We start from the raw sequence: 25,690 nt of genomic DNA, 5'->3' as shown, positions 1-25,690 counted from the left end.
CTCCACTCCGGGTCCCACCTCACATCTCCCCATCACAAACCCTGGCCGATTGGGCAAGGGAGCATTCTGGGACAGATAGTCAGCCACCAGCTGGAAACCCGCAGGTCTGTGTAAGGTAAGGAAATCGAACGGTTGTAGAGATAGGAACCATCTAAGCACCCGCTGGTGTGTATCTCAATAGTGGAATAGGCCTCCTCGTGAGGTACGAGCTTTCTGCTCACGAAACAGACGGGATGAAGTTCGCCCTCTTGTTCCTGCGAAAGTACTGCACCCAGTCCCTGATTCGACGCGTCCGTCTGAAGGAAAAATTGGCTATGGAAGTCGGGGCACCGAAGTACTGGATTTGAGGTGATCCTCTGCTTTAGGACATCAATGGCTTCCAAAGCAGCGGTGTTCTTGGTCAAATCAGGAGACCCTTTGTTCCTCAAAGCGTCAGTTAGTGGAGCTGCCACCGAGGAGAAATCTGGGATAAATCTACGGTAGTAGCCTATGAAACCCAAAAAGGCACGGATCTGTTTCTTCGTGGATGGAGTAGGAATCTCGTGAATGGCCTTGATTTTCGAGAATTGTGGTCGTATCGTGCCTCCGCCTACCAAGTGTCCCAGATATTTTGTCTCGTGTGCCCCTATCACTGTTTTCTTTGGATTAATGTGTAGGCCTGCCTTAAACAACTCAGACGCCACCTGTTCCAAGTGATGTACATGGTCTGTCCAGGTCGTGCTATACACGACGATGTCCTCTAAGTAAGCTGCAGCATAATTCTCATGGGGACGTAGTATGACATCCATCAGTCTCTGGAAGGTGGCTGGTGCACCGGGTAGCCCGAATGGCAAAACCTTGAATTGATATAGACCTTGGGGAGTTGTAAAGGCAGTCTTTTCCCAGTCCGTGGATTTCAAGGGGATCTGCCAGTAACCCTTAGTTAGGTCAAGCGTACTTAGGAAGGTGGCGGATCCTAGCCTTTCCAACAGCTCGTCCATTCGTGGCATAGGATATGCTTCGTAATTGGAAATCGTATTTAATTGTCGGTAATCCATACAAAACCTAATTGTACCATCGGGTTTTGGTACCAACACTATCAGGGATGACCATGGGCTGGTTGATGGTTCGATTATATCCATGCGGAGCATCTCTTCTACTTCGTTTCGGATAACCAGCCTTCGTGCTTCTGGAATACGATAGGGTCTTAGCCTAACAATCTGCCCGGGATCGGTTTTGATCTCATGTTCGATTAAATCGGTCCTCCCTGGTAAGGCCGAGAACGCTTCTCCAAAGGGTGACAGTCTGGTCAAAACTTCTGACTTCATGGAAGGAGTCAAGATGGTTCCCCATTTCACGTCTTATAGCTTGCCCTGTTCATGATTCACATTTTGTTCTGAGGTATCCTCACCGGTATCCATTGTGGCTACCAATACAGGCGCGGTCCATGCCTTTAGCAGGTTCACATGGTATACCTTGTCTGGTGTGGCTCGATCGGGTTGGTGGATCCGATACGTCACAGGGCTGAGTACCTCCTTAACTTCATAAGGACCGCTCCATCTGGCCAATAGCTTGTTAGTACTGGTGGGTAGTAGGATTAGTACTTGGTCTCCTATTCGGAAGGTTCTCATCCGACTTCCTTTGTTATAGTTTTTCTCCTGGTTTGTCTGTGCGTGTCCCAGATTTGTCTCGGCCATCGAGCGGAGTGCTGTCAGATGTTCCTTCAACTCTTCGGTGTACTCTGTTAAAGAGATCTCATCCGAAGTCTCCCATTCTTCTTTTACAAGATCCAAGATGGTTCAGGGTTGTCTTCCGAAAAGGAGCTCAAATGGAGAAAAAACGGTAGACGACTGTGGGGTGTCGCGTAATACCATCAAGACCAAGGGCAATATGCGGTCCCAGTTCTTCCCATCTGACCCGGTCACTCTCCGTATCATTTTCTTGATCTTCTTGTTGTACCTTTCGACAAGGCCATCAGTCTGAGGATGGTATACCGAGGTGCGTAACTGATGTATCTGCAGTCTTTCGCATACCTGCCGAAGTAAGGTGGACATAAAATTTGTCCCTTGGTCGGTGATAATTTCCGAGGGTAACCCCACTCTTGCGAAGAAGGGAATGAGCTGATTGCACAGTTGTCGGGCTGATGTTCCCTTCAAGGGAAATGCCTCTGGATACCGCGTAGCATAGTCAACAATGACTAGTAGATACTTGTATCCACGGGATGCAGGTTCTTTTGGTCCAACGATGTCCATGCCTATCCGCTGGAAAGGAACGTTAATAAGGGGCATCTTCTGCAAAGGGGCTTTTGCTGGTAAGACGCCACTTGTTAGCTGGCAAGTGGGGCACGCTTTACAGAACTGGGCTACTTCACCGTATATGCCTGGCCAGTAGAACCGTCTCAGGATGTTTTGCTGCGTTTTCAGGGAGGCCATATGTCCGCCACAGGGGTGGTTGTGTGCCAGTTGCATTATGACCATTCTATGGGGTTTTGGTAATACCAATTGTTCCTTTACAGTCCCATCGTCCGCCTTATATTTTCAGTACAATAGTCTGTGACGGAACAGAAAGCCAGGACCTTTTGTTACGTCTGGATCTTTCTCATTGGCCGCTCTCTCACAGGCTTCCCGACGGGTGGGATCAGTTAGGGTTTCCCCCCTCAGGGAGTCCTCATGATCCTCGGGTTGCCAGTTAATGGGTCGGGTCATGTAACTGGCTTGGCACCACTCTAGTCTATTCCGCCATTTATGTCCGGGAGGGTTTCTAGAGTCACCTATGTTCGTGGTTCTGTTACTCTTCGCTCTTTCTTCATCTAGTGCTTTACCAAAGTGGGGCAGGTCTGTTCCCAGGACCACTGGGGTGGGTAGGGTAGGAAGGACGGCAGCCTTTAATTGAGTGGTTTCATGATTCACCTCTATCTGTACCTCTCTCATCGGGTATGTTTTAATGTCCCCATGTATACACTTTATCGGTATAGAAATGTTAGGTGAATTAGGGTTATTACTCACGGTGGGAGATATGGCTGTTTGTCGACTTCCGCTATCCAGCAGCACCCGGGTCGGTCATCCATCCACCCTTATATCCACGATGTATGGACCAGGGCTACGTACTTCCGGATGTGGCTTCATATAGCCAATTTCCATCGGCTCTGTGGTCTTCCTTCTGGGGCAAAATCGGGCAATGTGACCCCATTCACCACACTCAAAGCACTGGGGTTGTCGAACTCCCGGGATTATGGGTGACTGTTTCTCCTCGTATCCAGTCTTACTTTCTTCTGGTTTCCTGAAAACCTCCTCTGGTTGCCTCCCTCTGGTGTGCGCCATTTTTGGGCCTTTTTGTACCTGATGTTCAATGCTTGGCAATGCCATCCTTCCTGGTATACTTGTTGAGGGGAAGCGACTATACCCGGCCTTTTGGTAAGCCGACGCAATGTCCACAGCTTCTGCCAACGTAGGCCTGTGTTGTTGCCTAACCCATCTCTGCATTGGGCCCGGCAAGGCTTCTATGAACTGTTCCAGGATTATCTTATCCAGGAGGGGTTGGTTGGCTGGTGTGGGGGACTGCATCCACTTCTCCGTCAGATCTTTAATGCGCTAATATAAATGCCTGGGACTCTCTCCATTTCTTAACTTGGTGTCTCTTAGCTGAAGGCGATAGGCCTCCTCATCCAGGCCTAGACGGTCCAGTACGGCTGCTTTAATTTCCCCATATGGAGTGTTACCATTGGGGTTCACAGCCTGATATGCACCCTGCATTACCCCAGATAACAAGGGAGCAACATACTGTCCCCAGCGCTCAGGCGGCCATTGCGCATCTCTTGCAATCCTCTCAAAACTTGTGAAGAAAAAGGCTGGATCCTCTCCCTCCTTGTACTTCTGGAGCAGGGTGGATGGCACCATGGGTTGGTTCCTCGTGCTGGCCACTGCATCTGTGAGCCTGATAATGTTCTCATGTTTGTCCTGGGCCGTGGTCTGTAGGGTGCCCTGTAATTGGATGGCTTGCTGGAACGCCTGGCGGTCAGCCACTGCCTGTTGCGTTCAGCCACTGCCTGTTGCGTTTGCAGCTGTATTAATTGCTGCAACTGCTGTTGGCCATCCGTCAGGGTTTTAATTAGGGTCTCCATCGCGTTGTCGCAAATCCCACCTTCGTCGCCAATGTAGAAATCAAGACCCGGACCGGGTTTGGGTTGCTGAAATAATACGTTATTTCTTGTGATTTTAAACTAAAGAAAGTATAGTCCACGAACTCCTTGAGAGTTACTTCACTCTTAGGCAGCCTTCCAGGGACGTGACTTAAACCCTCCTAAGTCTCCTTGGTGTCCGGATAGGCCCACCAGTTGTTCCTTCTCTCCTCGTCCTCTTCGTATGACTAGGAAAATCAACAACAAACGCTGGATTAGTTCCCAGGCTTTTATGTGATCTGAGTGACTTGCTTCCCCCCCAATGGAAACCTCCCCTGTCAATCTGGCTTCCCATTGGCTGGTATTGCCATGTCCCGCCTCCTTTAAAGGCTGCCGTTGCTTCCCAAAGTGCCTGATTCCGCTGCCTGCCAGGAGAGACCCGCTCCCAGGCAACTCCATCCCGTGAGTCCCTCCCCCCTTTGGAAGTCTCTCCCTCCCGCCATGTGGGCTCGTGCACGCGGCCCGTCCAGAGCGGACCGCCTCGCCGAGCAAGCCGTCTCTCCCTCCTCTCCCTTCCTGGCGGTGAGAGACGCTTGGCGGGCCGTGTGGGCCGGCTCTCTGCGACCACCCGTGCTCCCCGCGGGCTCGCCGCCATCAACCCGGATCCCGGGCTGCAAGCCCCTTTGTTACCCCTGGCGGGTTCAGGTAAGGCTGGGTGGGAGGGGGTCGCGCTTCCCGTCTCGCGGCCTGTTGCCGCGATCCTGTAGAGTCCCGGGGAGGACGGGTGGGATGGGGCTGCGCTTTCCGCATCTTGGTCGGCTGCTGCCGTGACCCCGTGGAGTCCCGCTACCCCTCCCGGCACCCCCTCCACTCCGGGTCCCACCTCACAGTCACACATTCTGATATCAAGTGGCGTATAGTGTCTGGTTCCTTTACCTCTTTACAAAACCGACAAAAGTTGTTTCCATGTGGTATCATTCCATGTTTGGCTAAGAGATCCCTGGTTGGCCAGAGATTAAATCTTAGTCTCATAAACTCTGATCTGTGTATGGGTGAAGGTGACTTCTGGAGATATAGTTCCAACTGGCTGGCTTTTTTGTGTAAAAACACATTTTTTGGAAAGTCTCGATATGAGATACATGTATCTTGTGTATTCTGCCAATCAAGTTGGAATAATTTAGTTTTAACCCTGACTGGGTTTGTTAAAAGGTCATCCAGAGATACACCAGCTTCAGCAAGGGAAATGATAAACAAATCTCGCCACTTACATATTAAATAATCATGTGTTCCAAAGACGAAATCAGCCAAAGCATTTATCAGCTTCAGTGAATTTAAGGCAAGTATACATTTCCGGAAAAGGGCATTGACCTGCCATAAGTATCTTGCATGTAATTATAGCAGCCCCAGTTCCGTTCTAATCCACGCAATGGGCGTGGTCATTGGCAGGCTCAGAATTTGCTTCCAATACCTGCCTTCCACCCAATTCCACATATTACCAGCAATAACCGGTTTGGTTTCAGAACCATATAGTAGGACCGTCGTAACCTTTTGTGAGAAATAGGTCAGTACTGGTTTAATGGAAAATTTCCCATATTTAACTTGGATTATTAATGCTTGGAATATCATTGCTTTTAGTTTGTTATTCAGGGCCATTATATAATTAGAATTATCTGCACCTGAAATAACCACTCCATGGTACGTATTATGTATTTCTACTATGACTATTGTAACTGATAATTTACTCTCCAAATACATATCATAGCGTGTTATTTATGTTTGGGAAAATCTGTGCAGAGACTTTTTTTGTATAAGCGAACAGTTAGGGTTCCTGGTCATGTTCCCCATGTGCTCACCCCTTAATAACACCTTACCAAGATTTTAGGCCGTTCGAAGACGCAAAAACCATTAGTGTCTTGTATGCATTCTAGAAATATTTGTCTACAGGCATCATTCCATACAGTTTAGGAGGACAGATATCCTGCATAATGCGATTTGACCGCAGGACTCAACACTTATGTGAAAACCTCTTAAACAAGTGTTGAGATTTTGTCGTTTGGGCAATAGTCAACTCAGCACATCACCTCGTCCTTGTTAATAAACGCCTCACGTGATCAAATGGGCATCTCGGACACCCACTATAGCCTCATGTCATGTACCTGATGAACACAATGCAATATAAAAGAATGCAGGGTTTACCCTTAAAGGTGTGTTCTAGTGTTCCAGGGACATCAGTTAGGGGTTGCCAGGGGTCGCACCTGCAAACTCTGAGGTCTCCCTTGCTACCCCCCTTTTTTAAATTGAGGCCCCTGGGCTGTGTCCAGCTGCATGTGGCTCTTTGTTTCTGGAGTGGCTTGTTTTCTGATAGCTATAGCCAGTAAAATGGCTCAGTGGGTTCAGCGCCCGCTGCTGCAATGTGTGTGTGTGATCTGCAGGGTGCAGGTTCAACTCTCGGCAAGGTCAACTCAGCCTTTCATCCTGCTGATGTTGATAAATGAGTATCAACACAGGTTGGGTGATATTGTATGCATATTTGTTCTATATGAAGCGCTTAAACTTAAGTGCTATTTAACAACACATTATTATCGTTTGGCTTTGGACGTCTGCTTGCATTCACTGTAATTTGGTAATATGGGCCTATATGCACTCATATTAACAATACATATGGTGATCCATTCTTGTATGAAATGTACATCACTTTACAGTGATATCGTACCCATATTTTGTATAGTTTACTTAGAAACAATCCTATGTGATGCCATTTCCTGTTTTGTCAAGGGGTGAAAGGTTGTCTTCCATCGCATCCCGTGATGTCACTTGAAGGTGGGGGTCAAATGACATCACTTCCTGCGATGTCATCAAAGATCAAGGGTCGTTTGATGTCATTTTTGCTACTTGGAATTGTGGTGAAATGACGTCCCTATAGTGTTCACCAAGAGCAGAGCTTCAGAAGCCAATAAGCCTAATGCACACATTAGTTATCTTGTGCAATGAAAGAATCTTTGTTGTACGGCATTTCCCACAGGTGTATGTCCCAATTAAGGAACACAGTGTGTGAGCATGCACAGATGTAGAATTGATTTCAATCTGGAGTAAGGGTGATACTCTGCATACAAACAGGAAGGCATTTGCTTATTTTAAGATCATGTTGCCGGTTTATGACTAGCAAGCCCTTTTTGGGATTTTGGTACTCGGTGTGAAAATGCAACTTTTTCCCCCCATTTTTGTACATATCTTTTTTGGCATGCATGCATGATACTTTTCTATATTATGTGGCTTTACAGCAAAACATGGCAACAATGGCATGACAGAAACTTGCAGAAGCGAAATCAAGCCACTCTCTACACTTTCTGCATGTGTCGAACATGGTTACAATGGTACACTGCTAACATTCGTTTGTTTGTTTATTTTTGTTATGCACATGTTAAAACATCATTATGTTGGAAAAACGACGCCATTTGCGTAAAATAATAATCCTCTCTTTTGGCTTTTGTATGATTAGGAAGACATGAATTTGAGTGAAGAGCGCAAGGCTCCGCTGAGGCAAAAGGACTTGGCCACGAAACGTGAAATGGTCGTTCAGTACATTTCTGCCACTGCCAAATCTGTAAGTAACTACGAGCAGCTTTCTAAATCCTAAGTGGATAAGCTTTCATGTTCTGCTTCCTGCTACTTAGAGTGGGAGCCCTGGCAGCGCGCGCCTCTGACGCAATGTATCCCCTTCAGTCTGCATCAAGCATTCCTCCCATCATGGACTTGGACGGACCGTCAGTTGTGCATAGATTCTCCATCAGAAAAGAGTACGCGTCTCACAACAGTTCAGTAATCCGAAGCATGACACTTGCCCTCTGTAAAATGCCAAGACTTTAGTAGACACTGGTCCTCATTACGACCCCGGCAGTAGCCGTGCTGGTAAAAACAGTACGGCTGCCGGCGGAGTCATGTTTTTTACAGCGAAAAAGTAACTCCCCATTCCGGTTTGAATCCCATAGGACGCAATGGGAATGGGGAGGACGGTAGATCCGGCACCATTCATAACGGCACTGGTGCTACCGTAAAAGTCTGCGAGCTGGTGCCTTTCCGTCGGCCAGGTCAGACCTGGAGGGTGGAAAGGCACCCGGCCCGCAAACTTTTACTCTGCCAATGGTACACCTACCGGCACCGTTGTTACCAGACCGGCAGGGTTGTAATGAGGCCCATTTCCTCACTTGGCTAATCCTTCGAATTGGGTGCGTCTTTTCTCTGTGGCTTATTGGAATCACGTGAGAAGCTGACTGTACCTTAGGAAATCAACGTGAAAATATCACACATGAATTAAGATACCTTTGGCATAATCTCATGTGTGGTTGAGGTTGCCCATGTCAAAATGGGCATTTTAACCATTTTACAGCTGGCTAACACACACACTATCTGAATATAAATCTGGTCTGAAGTGTATATGGAATATTGCAATGTTTTATTAAGAATTAGGCCTATTATAGAACATTTGCATCTGTGCTAATTCAATAATGACTCAGGCAAAAAGTACCATAAATTCAAAAAAACAATTCTCTCCTTGCATGTTTGCACCAGATCAAGGATTACCTGTGTCATATTTTTTTAGGTTTACCTCTGTGCAAAAATACATTGAAAGAACCTATGTTTGTGCTAGAGTAGTGTTTGCCCTTCTCATAACTGCACTAGAAACCCAATAGTTTTAATAGTTATTTACACTAGGGAACGTTTTCCCTGGTGCTGCTATGTTTTCGCACTAGAGCACAACTAGAGCACATATTGCCCTAGTACAAAAGTGCATATTTATAGAAACTTTGCATGGTACAAGTTGATGTTTTTTAATATTGGAGGATAACATGCCGCAGTTCAAAAGGGGTTTCTTTCAGTGTTAGGTTGGCGCAAGGGCAGTGTCTGCTCCCGTGCTAATACATATGGCAGTAGCACTAGGCCCTAACCTTGCCTTGATGTAAACATGCATTGAACAAATGTTTTCTTCATTAGGGCAATTTTTGCTGGCGTGTGCTTACCGTGCAAAATTGCACAAGTTCCACATTTCTGCAATGAGGACCCTGATGCTCAGACCATTCACTGATACTTCTTGGCAAGACCATTTAATTACGTCATATGGTCCTGTAAAATGCAGTTCAGAGAAACGCATATCTTCAAAACGTATGAATCCTAAGCACTGAACCGGCTGATTCATAGTCTCAGCATCTTTTCACTGTATGTCCTGTATACATTCAAACAGATGATGTTATTAAGAGTACTGCAAGTATAACCAAATGTTACAGGCACTAGGGACTTCAGCGTTAAATCATTTATTGGCATATATTTATGAAAAATGTTGTTTCAATTATAGAAATACTTCAGTGAAAACGCTGCTGATGTTGGCTCAAACTCAAGAATGTTCTCCTTGAGATCAATTGGCACTCTCAGGCATGTTTGCCTGTGATTCCTTGTGTAAACTGGGCTCGGGGCTGTTGCCAAAACTGACGATATGTGCATTCTTCAACTTTTGATTAAACGACTCTGTTTGGAATAGTTACCAAGTGGGTTGACGAGCACTCCGTGCCATGCCATGCCATGCCACAAGTGAAGTCAAACGGTGCCTGCAGCTCTCCATCCATCTTTAAGAGTTGGAGAAATTGCTGCATGTGAGTAATAGTAATTGATAATTATCCACAGCACTGCCGTGGACACCTTTTTATAGCAGAAAGGTGGTCTGCGGGGTACACCGAGCCAGCCAATTATCTATCCAGAACAGCAACCAATGGCTGACAGGCCCCTGGTATAAGTGAGGGTCATTGCTATAGCGCAAATCGACCAAACACTGACAAACACAATAGCTTTTACTTTATTACTTGCACTGGCAGTTTCATATCCCAGCTGCAGCCATCTTGTTCCCAGTGACAGAGGAACATGCGCGAGTGATGTCATCACATACTAAATAGTCTCCTTTTAGGGCCACAAAGGTCCGGAAAGATCGAGTGAACGAGACAAAGAGAAGGGTTGTGGGAGCCTGGGATACCCAAATAGGATACCGTCAGAAGGGTCAAGAAGAGAAGGGTTACCGATAGCCCAGAGTGCCAAGTGAGTGATTGGGAGGAGCCAGAGGGGCCCAATAAACCAAGCGAAGCACCCAATACCTGAACCAAATGGGGCGATACTCACACAAATGATTGAGAGGGATTAGGGAAATCTTGCTCCATCTAATGACTTTTTGGCATTTGGTTTTTACTGGTGCTTAAGACTTTTTGTTTTTGTTTTTGAGCTTTGGAAATTTGAGATGTGAAATAAGAACCACCGTTGAATTGCTGAATCCAGAACTAGGAGAAATTCCTGAGACACCCGAGAAATATTGCAGTCACCAACACTGAGCGCAGGGCAATCGAACATATTTTCTTTTACTCTTTTCTAAGTGGTAGGGCCAGTTTAGTGGATAGGTTTGGATGGAGGATTATTTTTATTTTGACTATTTATGGGCACCCTGGTTTAGTGAACTCCCCTTTGGAAATAGATTGAATGAAGTTACTTGAAACCTATGTCTAATGGTCTGAGTCCTCCTTCTGGCTTTCCACAGGTTGCTCGTGTTTCCGTGGAAAGGGGACAGGGCCTGGTCGTTTGGGCTGGGCTGCTCTCATTGGTGGAAGCACCCGACTTATTTGCATATGGCTGAACCCCTTTCCACTGGCACTTTTTGGGTGATAGTTTGCCACCTCACTGTATGAGAGAGGATATGCCCAGATGTGGGTCCCTTGCTCGATGTGCCATACAACCAAGCTGCCCCTCACTGATGAGGCCCAACAAGGCCACATCATGTAGTGGAAAGGTTGTGTTTCTGTGCAGAGGGCACCTGGCCTAGCAGTTCGGGCTGGGCGCACTACCTGACTGATTTGCATGTGGCTGGACCCCTTTTGCAAAGACACAGGCAAGCAAAAAATGGTGGTGTGGAAGATTGCCCAGAGCAATGTCAGTGGTTCAGATTAATTTAAAACTGTCCACACATTACTTTTGTGGATATACACTATGGAATGGGAACACATACTATCTAGGATCTGGCTGGCTAGTGTTGATTGCCTAAAGGTGAACACCACATCTTTTTTACACCTTCTAGGTTGAACTTATCTTGGGGTCCCACAAGAATAATCGTATGAGGAATTGCAGCTTCCACCCACACACATCTCACTTAATCATTACCTCTGAGTCTTACACTCCTTGCCCTGATGTCCATTCTTTCCTTTACCTTCCTTCTACTATCCTCCCTTCTCTTCCTCCCACTCTCCTTTTTCTTTCCCTTTCTCTTCTCTCTCCTTCTGATGTTCTTGCATGTCATGTCCACTCCTAATTACACTCTATTCTACACTTCACTACTCTCCTCTTCCCTCTTTCCACTCTACACCCCTCCTTCTCTTTCATCTCGTTTCACTCTTTCAATCACCTCTCTAATTCAGCTTCATTTACTCCCTACACTCCAATTTAGCCTCACTCGCCTCACCTACTATTAAAAATCTAAAACCCAAGTACCAGTTTCTCTCACCAATCATTACCATACCATGCACGCACTCTTCTGAAGTTTCTACCATGCTTCACTCCTCCATCTTTCTTCGACCTGGTCTCCGGTCCAACTTCTCAGCTGAACAAACCACACTCCCATGATCTTCCCATGCCTTTTTATTCCTTCCATCCCATTGGCATGCATTCTATGCTGGTTCACTGGACCAACCACTGCCTTGCTTTCCTCCATGGGCTTGGTTATAAATATGTAAAACAATAAAGCACCATTTAAGCCCCATCCCTCTTTGAACGCTGATCTGCTGATGTCCTGAATTGACAGCCTGCTCCTGCAAAAGTAAATTTCTGACATTTGGTGTCAGATAAGAATCTGGATTTCTGGCCTGCACTGACCAACTTTCTGCCACCTTGATATTCACTGCCACATCTCTTGCTGGTGGGCTGTATGTGCCAACCACTCTACAGGGAATTTTGGTCTTGGTGGTACTGAAAGGGAAGGGAGAAAATATTGACAGCATGTTATGCAGCAGGCCTGGGATGATCAATAGTGGTACTCTGCAGTTGAAGCCAGGCAAATGTGTGTTGGGGGGGCAGAAGGTGCACCGCATCCAACATCCTCATCCCACAGCAAGGTCTGGAGTGGTTCTGTCAAACACCCTGGTAGGCCTCTTGTCCCAAGATGAGAGGGGTTCCCATCCCCTCCTTTGACAGGATCAGACTCCTGACCAGGTTTTCCAGGCCCTACTGTATAGCAATCTAATTCTAAGAAAAGATGCAGAGCAAGGTGCCATGTTAAAAACAAACATGTAAACTGTGGCCTGTGCACAGAATTTAGACATGTGCAAGCAAAATGTGCAATATTTTCAAGACCCCTAAAATCAACATATAGTGACCAGTGAAGAGTCAATCTTTTCCACGGACAAAGAAAGCACTGTGCACGTTTTATGAAACCGTAGACTTGCTCATTCCAATGTGACCATTACTGCATTATAAAGTGACAGAGGAAAATGAATTTGCATTTGATGCTGCTGTTGGTTCTATTATCCTTCACAGAAGTGAAGAGTTAGGATTAGGATACCTACAGATGTTGAAAATGTGAACCTTCGATAGGAATTTGTTTGAGAATCCAATACAATCGATTAACTGCCATCTTCGTGGAAAATGTTAAGACAAGGGGAGCAGGAACATGTATATTTAAAAGCTGCAATTGTGAAACACACTACATTAAATAAAACCAACCAAGACTGACGTCTGACATCTGATATGATATGATATGGCATTTGTGACGTACCTATACACAAGTGTTTCAAGGCGCGACGAGGCAGGGGGAGGGACAGGGAGAGACAGACAACGATCCTACTAGGCCAGGTGTCATTCAGATCGCGCAAGTGCAAGGGTAGAGGGGAAAGGGAAAAGTCCAAGGGGAAGGGGAGAGGGGAAAATGCAGTACATGGTTAGTAGAATACAAGATAAATAATAGGGCCAGCTGGTGGCAAGTGCAAGGTAAGTGCCGGGAGGAGGGGCTGTAGGATACAGAGACAGTCCCGTAGTGCAGGGAAGAGTGGCTGGGCCAAGGACCGAGATCGTTGAGTGGCCCAGTTGCAGATTCAGTGCAGGTTTGCTGATTTTAGCAGGGGAGAGAGTGAGAGAAAGCGGAGGCAAAGAGGAAGGTTTTGAGGTGCTTCCGGAACCGGAGATGGTTCTCCTCAAGTTTCCGGGAGGCAGGAAGGCTGTTCCAGAGGGAGGCCCCTGCTGCGGAGAGAGATCTACCCCCAACCCTTTGCTTGGAGAAGCGGCTGACTCTGAGGGAGTTGGAGGTGGATGAAGAGCTTGAGAAGGAAGATATTTAGGAAGAGAGAGTTGAAGGTATTTTGGCCCAAGGCCCCAGAAGGCCTTGTGGACAATGCAGAGGGTTTTGAACTTAATCCTCGCAGCCACTGGGAGCCAGTGTAGTGATTTCAGTCCTGGAGAGATACGGTCCCTGGGCTTGAGGCCAAGGACAAGTCTTGCAGTCCTGTTCTGGATGAGTTGCAAAGGGCGGAGAGTAGAGATAGGAAGATTTAGATAGAGGATGTTACAGTAGTCCAGCTTCGAGAGAACCAGGGCTCTAGAGACAGTGAGCTTCTGGGGGAAGGAGAGGAAAGGAAGGATACCTCTGAGGAGGTGTAGCTGGTAGTGTGACTTCTTAGAGACGTCAGATATGTGAGGAGAGAAAGAGAGTGTGGAGTCGAAGATGACCCCGAGGTTTTTTGCCTTGCAGGTAGTTACAGCAGGGAGAGGGCAAAGGGAGGCCGGCCAGAGAGCTGCAGGGAAGGAGGGAGTGGGTGTGCCGATGAGTAGAATCTCAGTCTTACTGGCATTAAGGCAGAGGTCGTTGGCGGCACACCATTCATGGATAGCAGAAAGACAGTCAGAGATGAGGGAAGGGAAAGAGGAGCTGGGTATCATCCGCGTAGCACTGAAAGTTGGGACAGAGAGTGGCGATGTGGTGAGCAAGGAGTGCCAGATACTGGCTGAACAGCCAGTGGGAGAGGTTAGATCCCTGGGGGACACCACAGGTAGAGAAAAAGATGTCAGAGAGGAAGGACCCCAGTTGGACCTGGGAGGGTCGATTGGAGAGGAAGGAGGTCAGCCACGCCAGAGCCTGACCAGTGATACCCAGGTTATCACAGAGACGGTTGAGCAGGATGGTGTGGTTGACAGAAGGCAGAAGAGAGATCGAGCAAAATGAGAACACAAGGGGTGTTAGAGTCAAGGTTTGAGAACAGGCCTCACGGATGTTCAGGAGAGCAGTTTCCGTGCTTCTTGCAGCTCTGAAGCCGGACTGATGGTCATGAAGACTACCAACAGATTCAGCATGGAGATTAAGCTGGGAGATGGCTAGTTTCTCCAGGAGCTTTCCCAGGAAGGGAGTGATAGAGATTGGGCGATAGTTAGCTGGGCAGGAGGGGTTGGAAGAGGGTTTCTTAAGAAGGGGGTGCACAAGGGAGTGCTTCAGGCGGGATGGGAAGAATCCAGAGGCAAAGGAGTGATTGCAGAAGTCAGCCAGGGCAGGAGCCAAGGAGTCGATGTGGTCCTTGATAGTTTTGGAGGTACAGGGGTGGACCTGTTTTGATGAGACCTTCATAGATCGGACTTGTCTCGAAACCTCATCAGCAGAAAAAAGGTGAAAGGCAGAGAAGGAGGGAGGAGGGCTGGCTGCAGAAGGGCCAGAGGAAGAGCAGGGAATAGAGGGGGGGATAGGAGGAGAGTGAGGACAGGACGTCCTGAGTTTTTGAAATGAAGTGAGAGGCCAGTGCCGTGCAGAGGGCCTGGGAGGGGACAGGAGAGGTAGCGACTGCAGTAGGATTGGCCAGCTCCTTGCAGATTTTAAAGAGTTCGGCCGAATTGTTAGATGCCGCAGAGATACAGGCTTGGATAAGGGCTCTCTTCTTGGTGAGAACGGAGAGCCGGTATTGCCTTTGGAGCAGGCGGCAGGCCAGTTTGTCAGAGGATGAACATGAAGCACGCCATTTCCTCTCTGCCACCCTGCACTTGCGTTTAAGGGTGACGAGATCCGAGTCATACCAGGAGTTACATTTGTTTTAGGCTTCAGGCGGCTTCTCATGACATGGGCAAGGATATCAAGAGTATCAGATATAGCAGAGTGGAGAGTGGAGAGGGCTGTGTCAGGGTGGGAGTCAGCCGAAGAGGGAACGGGGGGGCAAGAAGGTGGTAGCGAAAGCCTCAACTGACACGCTCTTCATGGGTCGGATGACCGCGAAGGTGGGTGGCAGTGATGACGGTGGCTTTGCCTGTGGGGTAGGGAAGGTGAAGTGGGAGGATAGGAGAAAGTGATCACTCCAGGAGAGAGGGACAGAGAGGGGAAGGTCAGAAGAGATCAGAGCATCAAGAGTGTTCCCTGCAGAATGGGTCAGCCCAGACGGGAGAATAGAGAGTGAGAGAGAGTCGCAGAGGTCGCGAAAGAGTCCAGTGGGAGGACAGGAGGCATCAAGGTGGATGTTGAAGTCTCCAAGAAAGAGGAGTTGAGTGGTTGAGGACAGGAGTGAGGAGGAGAGGTCAGCCCACTCAGAGAGGAAGGAGGAAATTTGACCAGGTGGCTGATAGATAGTAGCCACAGTAAGGGAATGGCTAGGAGAGAGAGAGAGTTGACAGACAAGGCTTTCAAAGGAGGAGTAAGTCTGCGTAGGAGTGACAGTGGCAGGAATCCACTTAGGGAAGATAAGGGCCACACTCCCCCAGCACGGTTGGGCCTAGGCAAGGAGAGGATCTTGTAACCGTCAAGTAGGAGTGTGTCAAAGCTGGTGACAGAGCTGGCCGTGAACCATGTCTCAGTGAGACCGAGGATGTCAAGGTCCAGTTCCTCAAGAAGGCGACAGATATCAGAGGAATGTTTGACGGCAGAGCGAGAGTTGAGAGTGGCAATGTGGAGAAGGTTGCCATCCTTGAAGGACTTCCGGGGAGGGGTACAGATCAGAGGCACGCCCTGTGGAGGTGAAGGAGCCCGAGAGAGGGCAGGGTGAGAGGGTGGAGGCAAGGTAGCCGAGGACAGAGAAGAGGGGACAGCAGGAGAGGAAAGGAAGTTGATGAAGCGCGGGAAGCATCTATCAAAGAGGTGGAGGTTGGCCTGAGGGCCTTGGACCAAGACAGTCCCATTAGCGTAGACATTAATGGTGGCCTTAGAGGAGCGGAAGGGGGCCAAGAGGACATCCCAACAGGTGCCACCATTAATGGGAGAAGAGGAGAAGGGAGAGAGCACAGAGACCATAAGAAGGGTCCATAGGTCAGGGGAAGGCACGAAAAAGTGGATGTCAGTAAGTTTCCTTGGAGGAGGCACTAGTGTAGGCATCAGCGATAGGGAGGCCTGGGTTGGAGACCAGGATATCCTTTTTAAACTTTTTCTTACCAGATTTAGTGAGGAGAGCAGGATAGTCAATGGAGAAGTAGTTAGAGAAGATAGGCGAGATAGAGAGCACCATGGAATAAGGAGGGAGTGGGGGGGGAGACAGACGAGAGCAAGCAGACAGGAATGAGCGGCAAGCCCTAGTTTACCACAATTTCAGAGCAACAGTAACACAGTAAATGCGTATTAGGTACCCAGTGTAGAGGCCACCTAAATTTGAGAGTCCTGCGAGGGGAGTAAAAAGTCCTAGATTACCACAATTTCGGAGCAACAGTAACACAGTAAATGCGTATTAGGTACCCAGTGTAGAGGCCACCTAAGTTTGAGAGTCCTGCGAGGGGAGAAAACCCCAAGTAAAATAACATAACTGATATGCCTTGCACTATCAAGGAGTTGGAATTCAGCAATAAAGCCAATGGGCCTCATTATAACTCAGGTGGTGTCTGTGCCCGAAAAAAGGTCAGGCTCCCGCCAGAGGTATTTATTTTTACCGGTGCCTGGCAGTGAAGAATCACCAGGGCATTACAACACCAGTGGTTCCTGAAGGCAGGCGCCAGAAAATGTAACTCCCCATTCCCATTTGAGTCCCATAGGACTCAATGGGAATGGGGAGGACAGATGCACCGGCACTGTGTGCAACAGTGCTGGTGCATCCGTCGAAGTCTGCGGGCGGTTGTCGTTCTGCTTGCCAGGTCAGACCTGGTGGGTGGGAGGGCATCACAGCCGCAAACTTGTACTTTGCCGGTCCGGTAACAACGCTGCTGGTTAGCCTACTGGCACCATTGTTACCGGACCGGCAATGTTATAATGAGGCCCAATGGCCCTCATTACGAGTATTCCGGTAACCCGCTGGAGCTAGCGGCGGGTTACCGGCAGACTCGCCTTACCATTTCCACCACCTGATAGCCAAAAATACTGGGATATTATGGGTGTCGGAAAACCGGTATGTTCCCATTCCCATCGGAATGGGAACCCTGAAGCACTGACATAGTAATGGTGCTTCAGTGACAAATCTACCGGTAGGGCCCAGAACTACTGGCAGGTCAGGCTTGCGGGTAGTTCACAGCCCTTCCGGCAGACTTGCTACTGTAACCATTGTTACTGCCACTTTTTTCCTGTCAGGCAAACTTCTAATCAGGGCGAATGACTGTCTCTGAGACTAGGTCGCAGAGAGGCCAAATTTGTAATGAATTCTAAGGCGGCTTATTTATGGCATGGATCTGTTTTATCCAACCTGGTATTTCAATCGCTTAGGCTTTCACTGAAGGATGGAAAAGATACCTGGAAAAACCAAGTGTTTATCAAAAGTCTTCCAGATCCAGGAACAGTGGAAGGAATTACTGTCATGAACCTGCCCAAAAATAAACTACAAGGGACAAGACCTCTGCCAGGCCTCTGGGTCATAAATACTATACTTTCAGCTATGGATCAACAGCAAAAATAACTCCATATAATATGTGTAAACCGAGAACAATAAATGCCTTTTAAATGATTTTGCTTATAATTCTTAAGCGGAATGTCGTACAATGTACATTTTTTTTTTGAAAAGTTCTTCTTGAAATACTCTATTTGGTGGTATAAAAATGGAATTTGTCATTTTTATTATGCAAATTAGGAGAATTTTGTTGTGCTGAGACTGCGAATGCCAGGTATACATATGTCCTAGCATCCGTAGTAACAAGCCTGTTGCTTTGTCATGGAAAACATAATTTGTGCAGAAAAGTATAAATAAGTTATAAGACAACATCTGTAAGTCATTAAACACTGCACCTATCATGATGAAAAATGTCATTTGGTTCCTGTCAGAGAGAGAAATCCGGTCAACCAATCCGTAAAATGGTCATACGTGTATAATTCACTATTTCAGTATGTTGCAATTTTTTTAATGCTAGAGATCGCTGCAATGGAAGGGAAACTGTATTAAGAAGTGACTCCCATCGGACTGCCCTCTTCATTAATATGCCCAACGACTGCAGAGGCATATGTCTTTAGTGATGTCACTTTTGGAATGCTGTCCAATCACATACATTGACCATTTAGATTGGGGAAATTATACACACTTCAAAAAAGGTTGGGTGTGTGTTCTATGAAAGGTTCAACACATACTCACTAGGGGACAGACTCCCTCACTTGCTCACTCACTGACTGAGGAGATGAAGGAGAAAAATTGCTAACAGGAAGGAGAACGAATAGATTGCTTTCCTTTTGTACCCATGTAGAATTTTCATCAGAGATCTGTGAGTGAGGCATAACAGCAGTTCAAGTTCCAGACCTTCTTCAGAGAAAGAGACAGTAGGCCTCATTACAACCTGCCAGGGCCGGATCGCAGTAAATCTGTGACGGCGGTAAAAACATTTCCGTGTCCGCAAGGTTGCGGAAAGACCGTCCGATTACATGTTGTCGGTCGCGCACACCACACGGACGCGGAAACGTTGTTACCGCCATCACGGAAAAAGTCACAGAAATGGACATAGCGCTGCCACAAGTAACGCAAAACCTGTGTCCGCCTCCGTCGCCACAGACACGGAACCGGAAATACCATGATTGCCAAAACAGGAAACAGAGAGGCGGCCATCATATAAAAGCAGCAGGCTACCCTCACCCAGCTGGTGGAGAGGCAGCTTGAGGAATCTAGGCTGCAGAGGGAGAGCTATAGCACCTCAGTGAGTCGCCTATCAAGGTCTATTGGACGCATTGCAAGCACAATAGTCACCCTTGCACGCCATGTGCAGGAGGGTAACGACAACACCTCCAGGCTCATAGAGGCCATGTTGATTGGGCAACAGGCAAATCTGGCACGGATGCCACCAATACCAGAACCCCATCCAGCTCCACTACTGCCAGTCCAAGGAGGCGCTCGAGTAGACTAACGGGGCCCTCGGGCAAGGTTGCACAGGCACAGAAGCGCACACGGAAGTGATGGCAAGTGTGTGGGGCAGTGCAGGACACACGTGGACTTGAAGGGTGTGAGAGGGGTGGGCACATTTGGGTGGTGGGGGAGGTAGTTTTGGGGGTTTGAACAATGGGGCCTGGGTGGAGGTGGGTACGTTTGGGTGGTGGGGGAGGTAGTTTTGGGGGTTTGAACAATGGGGCCTGGGTGGGGGTGGGTACGTTTGGGTGGTGGGTGGACTCGGGTGTACAGCTTCCCTAACCAATGCACCTCCTTCCCTGTTGTGTTTACATCAATATATCACCATTTGCAATTAAGACATACATGTGTGGACATTGTTCATTTCATTGAAAGTGCGACTAATCATTTATTGTCGTCACCATGTTCGTGCATTGCTGTGAATGTGCTGTGTCTCAAAAGTAAATGCGAATCAGGCCATCCCGTGCTCTCTGGCCATCAAGTTGGACCCCCAGGGGGAGGTGGTGCCATCCCATCCCCATCCCCATCCCCATCTCCATCCCCATCCCCATCTCCATCCCCATCCCCATCTTCATCTTCCTCATCTGCGTCTGGTGGCATTGGGATGTTCCTGCGCAGGCATATATTGTGCAGCATGGCTCATACGAGCATGATTTTACCCGTCTTCACTGGTCTGTACAGCAGTGATCCGCCAGATCTGCTCAGACAGTGGAAACGTGCCTTCAGCAGTCCGAATGTCCTCTCAATCATTCCACATGTGCGGACATGTGCCCTATTGTATGCCTCTTCATGCCTGTTCCTTGGTCTCCGTTCAGGTGTCATCATCCATGGCGTGAGTGCATATCCGGCATCACCTACATGGGATGTAGATGGGGGAACATGTCAGTGTCTGTGGCATCATGTACTCATCTGATGCTGTGCAATCTTGTATCATTGTTCATTCATGCATATGTGCCATGCAGTGTTTGGAGGTGTATATTGGGCATCAGAATGTATGTCGGAAACTGGATATGGGCCAACACATTAACGTGCATGTCTACTGTGCCCTGCGGGTGACATTTGATTGTGAGCATGTTACAGTGCACTGCTGTCAACACATGGCAGAGTGACTCCACTGTACTGAAGTAGTAAATGCACAACGTCTCATTTACAGGCATCTCGTGCATTTTGAGGGCAGTGTTTCATTTGAGGGTGGGTGTCTGCAGTACAAGGTTCATGTGACAGTGACGGGATGGGCTGTATCAGGGTGTGCACGGGCACATTGTGGTGACCTGTCATGTCTTCCTTTGTGATGTTTGGTATCCGCTGTGTATTTGGCAAATGGAAGGGGGGTGATGCATGTGCGGTCACAGCGGCACACTCACAATGCTCATTGGCCTGGACAAACACACCCCACTTCGACAGGGTTGGTGCATTGTCAGCTGTACTCACCCAATAGCCATGTGCTTTGTCCGGCATAGCGTTGCATGTACCGTAGCAACGTGGAATTCCGCAGTACCATTGAGTCATGGGTTGAGCCTGGGAAACATGTGCAGCAGTGTGTGATCAGTTGCATGGCATCACATACCATCTGTACATTCAACAAGTGATACTGTTTCCTATTGCGAGCTCAATTGCACATGGTACTGTCAGCTCAACGTGGGTGCAGTCAACTGCGCCTATGCAATTTGGCATGCCTGCTATGGCATGGAAGGCCAACTTGGTGGCAATGACCTCGGGGAGGGTGCGGCACATGGTGCAACAGGGCATCCAGTACCTGTACCAGGATTTTTGAAAAACAGGGTTGTGATATGCCGTGCAGCTCACCAACCGTGTGTTGATAGGTTCCAGTGCCAAGGAAATGCAGTACTGCCACAACCTTCAGGAGGGAGGGGGGTGGCGGTGGAGGTGTCAATTTGGCTGCTGATGTCCTCAATCATGGTGGTGATGTGCAGTATTGTTGCACGGTCCAGCAGGTATAGTGTGTGGATCTGTCCTGGGGTGAGGTTCCAGGGTGAGGCCCTGATGCGTGGTATTGCTGGCTGCCTGCGGGGTAGGGCCGACTGGACAATGTGGTTTGCCATAGGTGCAGGGTTGGCTGGTTGCCGCCTGCGCCTCCTCCGCCTCCTCCTCCTCCTCTGCGCCATTACTGCCATCATGTGCAGTGCTGCCTGTTGGTTGAGTAGGCCCAGTCCCAGTGCTACTAGAGCTGCTGCCTGCATGGTTCTGTGTTGTGTTGGGCTGGGTGTGGCCCTTTTTGTAGGCTCCCAGTGGGCTGCTAGGTCCAGCTGGGCTGATTTGGTGCGCCTGTGCTCTGATTCAGTTCAGCAGGCAGTGTTTAACGTCAGGTTCGCGGTGGCGGCGGTACCGCCACCGTGATCACGGTTTTAACGCAATTTTTCTGGCAGTGTTTTCGTGTCCGCGCTATTTGTGATGCTCGCGGTGTTTCGTGTTGCCGGTAACAGAGGGGTTTCCGTGCAGACAGACTTAACGGAACACTTATTTCCGTGGTGGTGGATGGGGTTGGTGCTATTTCCGGGGCCGAGGGTCATGATTGGGCGGACGTGGAAACAGTGCGGGTATGGTTTTACCGGCAGTGTTAATTCCGGACCGGAGTACTTGTAATGAGGCCCAGTATCATTAATTAACTTTTGGGGCACCCCTGGTCCAGGGATGAATATCAGTTTCTAAACCATTAATCAGCTCCACACCTCTTGTACACCATAGGGGATCCAAACAGATTGGAAAACAAGTACATTATAAACCTCCTTGTCCAATTTTGTTAACATGGATGGAACGGCAGGTATATTTCCGCAAGGTCATGGATCGTTGGTTAGTTGCAACACATTGAAAATACAGTTACCCAATCATAAAAGTGACTGTACAGTCAAGGTGGTATAAAATATCTACTTTGTTATCATTACAACATCCAGTTCTAGCACACTACAAAGTCCAACCCACCCTGTAAAGGAGCAGAGGATGGACAGTTTCACGAAGAAATGGGATACACTCTGGATATTGACCGGAGGGTAGTCAGTAAAGCAATCCATCTTAACTGTTCAAGGTTATTTGGTTTCAGCACCAAGGGAGCAAGTGGTCGTAAATGTCACTAGGGGCCTTCGGGGAAGGACCAGGGGGGCAGACCCACAATTTACCTGGTGCTTCAGATGATTTTGATGCTTGACAGTGTCAAGTCAGTTCCAGCATGCTTTGCAGCGCCTCCAACAGAGTAAAAATGGGAGACAGGCACATGTATCAGGGAGCAGGCAGTTCGGCAAGCAAGGCTGGACGGATGGCTGCAGGCCGGCCTACACAGTGGCTTGGGGTCAGGAATCTTTGCCTCTGTGCTGGTTGGTGGATATGGAATGCTGGTCGAGGCGTCTCGGACGGCTTTAGTGACTGCAGTGTGAGAGCAATCAGTGGTGCAGCTGGTCACAGTTCGAGGGCTCGACTGCCTCGGAAATGTCCTAAATAGATGGACGCTGGTTAATGCTTGTTGTGGCACTCCTCCTATCTTCTTCACAGGGCTGGTGTCATCCTTTAAAGCAGCCACCCAAAGCTGAGGAGAGTGTTTGCTGGCAACAGCCTTGTCCTCTCTTCAGAGACACTGCCACTTCCCACCTAGGAAGCTTGCTAGCAGAACCTAGCTGAGCATGCTGAATGCTGGCTGGGTACTGTTTCTGGAGTTGCTGGATGGGTCTTCTGATTCCAGTATCTCCATCTGTTCCCTGGGATATATTTAGGGGAGGAATCTTGCTTCCCTCCTGGAAATCCTGGCCTTCTTTCACTGGCAGAAGCTGTATGGCAGATTGTTCCTTCATCTAGGCTCCAAATGAGCCCTTCTTCTTACTCCTTTCAAAGTTGTTGGATGATCTGCTATGTGTGGGGCTCAGCCCTCTTCTAAAGCCAAATTGACTCCAGTGATTGGTGCAGGCTAAGTCTGCCTCTAGGAACCAATGCTGGGTCCCCACCAAAAATCTTCTGTCATGCGTGTAGTCTGGACCAGAGTGCTTTGTGACAGGAAAGGTAAAGGGTGACAACATGTACCCCTAAGTCCCACTCATCTTGCTGTCTGTTGTAGATCAAAGTGACTTTCTGGTTAACTGAGCCCTGTGTATCTCTTGATGAAAGTGCAGTTCTCCATTGAAGTTTTTGATGAAAGCAGACTTTGCTGTCTCCCTTAAATTACACAATTCTTCCCGCTGAAAGGGGTCCTCTCTGCAGGGGTTGTCTACAGTAAATAGTGGACCCAGACATGCCATTCACAGCCTTTCATACAGAGGGGTGGGGCTAGCTTCAAGATGACACATTGCATATCCAAGCAGTGTTAGTCCAGCCTCCCTTTTGTCTGTTCTGCTTGAGTTAACTCTCATCAGTATGCACTGCCACCAGCAGATTTAGACAATAGAGAGGCAGCTCCATGGAGCCTTTCATATTTTAATTAGGCTGGCATTGGCCGGAGGCAGGTGTCGCCTTCCCCCTCTGAGTCTCATGGCCCTCATATTCCAGCTGAACATGACGGGCGAGAACGGCACCTGTAAGCTGTGTCCTCCCACAGTACAATCGACTATGAGTTTGTTGTGTGGTGAGCAGGGAAAATGTGTGCTGAATGGCCTTAAACTTTTTCGGAACTTGCTCTCCCATCATTCAATTTCATTTCCAAAATAAAAAAAAGCCCAGGTGAGTGCACACTCCCTGTGCAGATGGTCTAATTCCTCACATACTGCAAACAGGGTGTGGATGAAAGCTGATCCCATCTTGCTCACTGATGCCAACCTGTTCCTAGAGGAGTCCAGAAGTGGGTGCCCACTTGTTCGAGACAGCTGAAATAAATTCATATGCAATTATAAAATAAAGGGAAAATAATCCTGAGGGGTGTGATATTGTAACGGAAATTAGATTATATCCTGGTCCATGTTATATGCCATTACTGCGGTGTGGGAATGTATACATTAATTGTGCATCCAGAGTATTTAGGGAACATTTCAGAAGTGTATGTGCTTCTGGAAAAATATATATTTGACAGGATAGGTCCAATAGTGTGTCTATAGTTATTGTTTTACCTACAAGCTTTGTATTGGTGGTTACATTAACTAACCTTATCCGCTGTTTCTTCGTGTGCGATTTGAAGCAGAGAGGTTTTCTCTTCACGCACGTGGTTTCACCCGTTCGGAACTACATTTCCCTGTGTGTTTGTAGTTCTTTGTTTATATTTCCATACATACACTTCACAAATGCACAGGCGCAGACGGCAGTCTGTGGCAGTCTGTGGCAGTCTGTGGAAGTCCATGGATGGACATGGAGGTGCGGTAAGAGTCCTACAACCTCTATCCGTTTAAGTGTTAGAAGCTATTGCTAAGGCTAGAGGTGAGTCGCATGCTCGGACCGTCACATTAGTCACGGTTCAGGAGACCGTTCAGGATGTGAAAATCACTATTGTAAATAATCAAGGGGAAATCTGGTCAATAGGCATGACTAAGGGCTCCAATGGGGTTTGCAACACTAGCAGTTCTCAAAAAACGACTGTAACAAATGGGGAAAGCAGGTTGCTTATTTCCCCCCTTCGATCGATATTAGAGCAAGCAGTGGCTAAAGCGGACGTTAATATTTTAGTAAATGGTGCTCCCAACCAGACACACCAGAAAACCTTAATAATCTGCCTTTTGAATATTCACTCTTTAAGTAAGCATGCTTTAAGCATACACAATCTGATTTGAAGGTAAAACTCAATATATTGTGTCTCACAGAGACTTGGCTCAAAGATCCGGTGGTACCGGTATGCGACAAAGCAGTCACAGAGGGATATTTACTATATAATAAGAACAGAGACAGCCGGGTGGGGAGGGGGAGTTGCAGTTATAGTTAGAGACTCTATCAAGTAAGTTGTTTAAGGCCAATTTACCATGTGAATCACTCCATCTTAAAGTCACGCCCACACCTAACAATTGTATTCATCTTATTATCTATAGACCGCCTTCCCTTACGTGGGACTTTTGTAATGAATTAACGCATCAGTTAAATCATTTGAAATCCACCAACACAGATACACTATTAGGTGGGGATTTTAACAGGTGGAGAGGGAATCCTCTGGATAAGGAAGCTATCCTGTTAGAAAAAAACTATGAATAATTTAGATTTCACTGTGATAAATAATAAGCCAATGACTGCCAATGGAAACCAGTTAGATTGGCTTATAACGCAGAACATGAATACTCAGAAAGTGGTAACCCAGCCTTGCATTTGGTCAGACCATTTCTCGATTTACCTTTGAGGTTCATTTGAATAACCATCTAAACCAAATTAATAATCCTTATGAAAAGGTTCTAAACCGTAATTTAAA

General features: G+C 47.7%; 1 protein-coding gene across 4 annotated transcripts in view; it reads left to right on the top strand.

Annotated features, from left to right (window-relative positions):
* The window catches only part of DIAPH2 (diaphanous related formin 2), a 5,141,990-nt gene that overhangs the window by 640,942 nt on the left and 4,475,358 nt on the right, over nucleotides 1-25,690 (top strand). For all 4 annotated transcript variants that reach the window (XM_069612994.1, XM_069612992.1, XM_069612991.1 and 1 more), the window contains one exon: nucleotides 7,596-7,700. In XM_069612994.1, coding sequence (XP_069469095.1) covers nucleotides 7,596-7,700 — 105 coding nt within the window. The remainder of the gene's footprint in view (nucleotides 1-7,595; nucleotides 7,701-25,690) is intronic.

The sequence above is a fragment of the Ambystoma mexicanum genome, chromosome 5p, assembly GCF_040938575.1.
Source record: "Ambystoma mexicanum isolate Mex_15411 chromosome 5p, UKY_AmexF1_1, whole genome shotgun sequence".
NCBI lineage: Eukaryota > Metazoa > Chordata > Amphibia > Caudata > Ambystomatidae > Ambystoma > Ambystoma mexicanum.
Note: the sequence above shows the minus strand (reverse complement) of the source record. Positions and strands in the feature narration are given on the sequence as shown.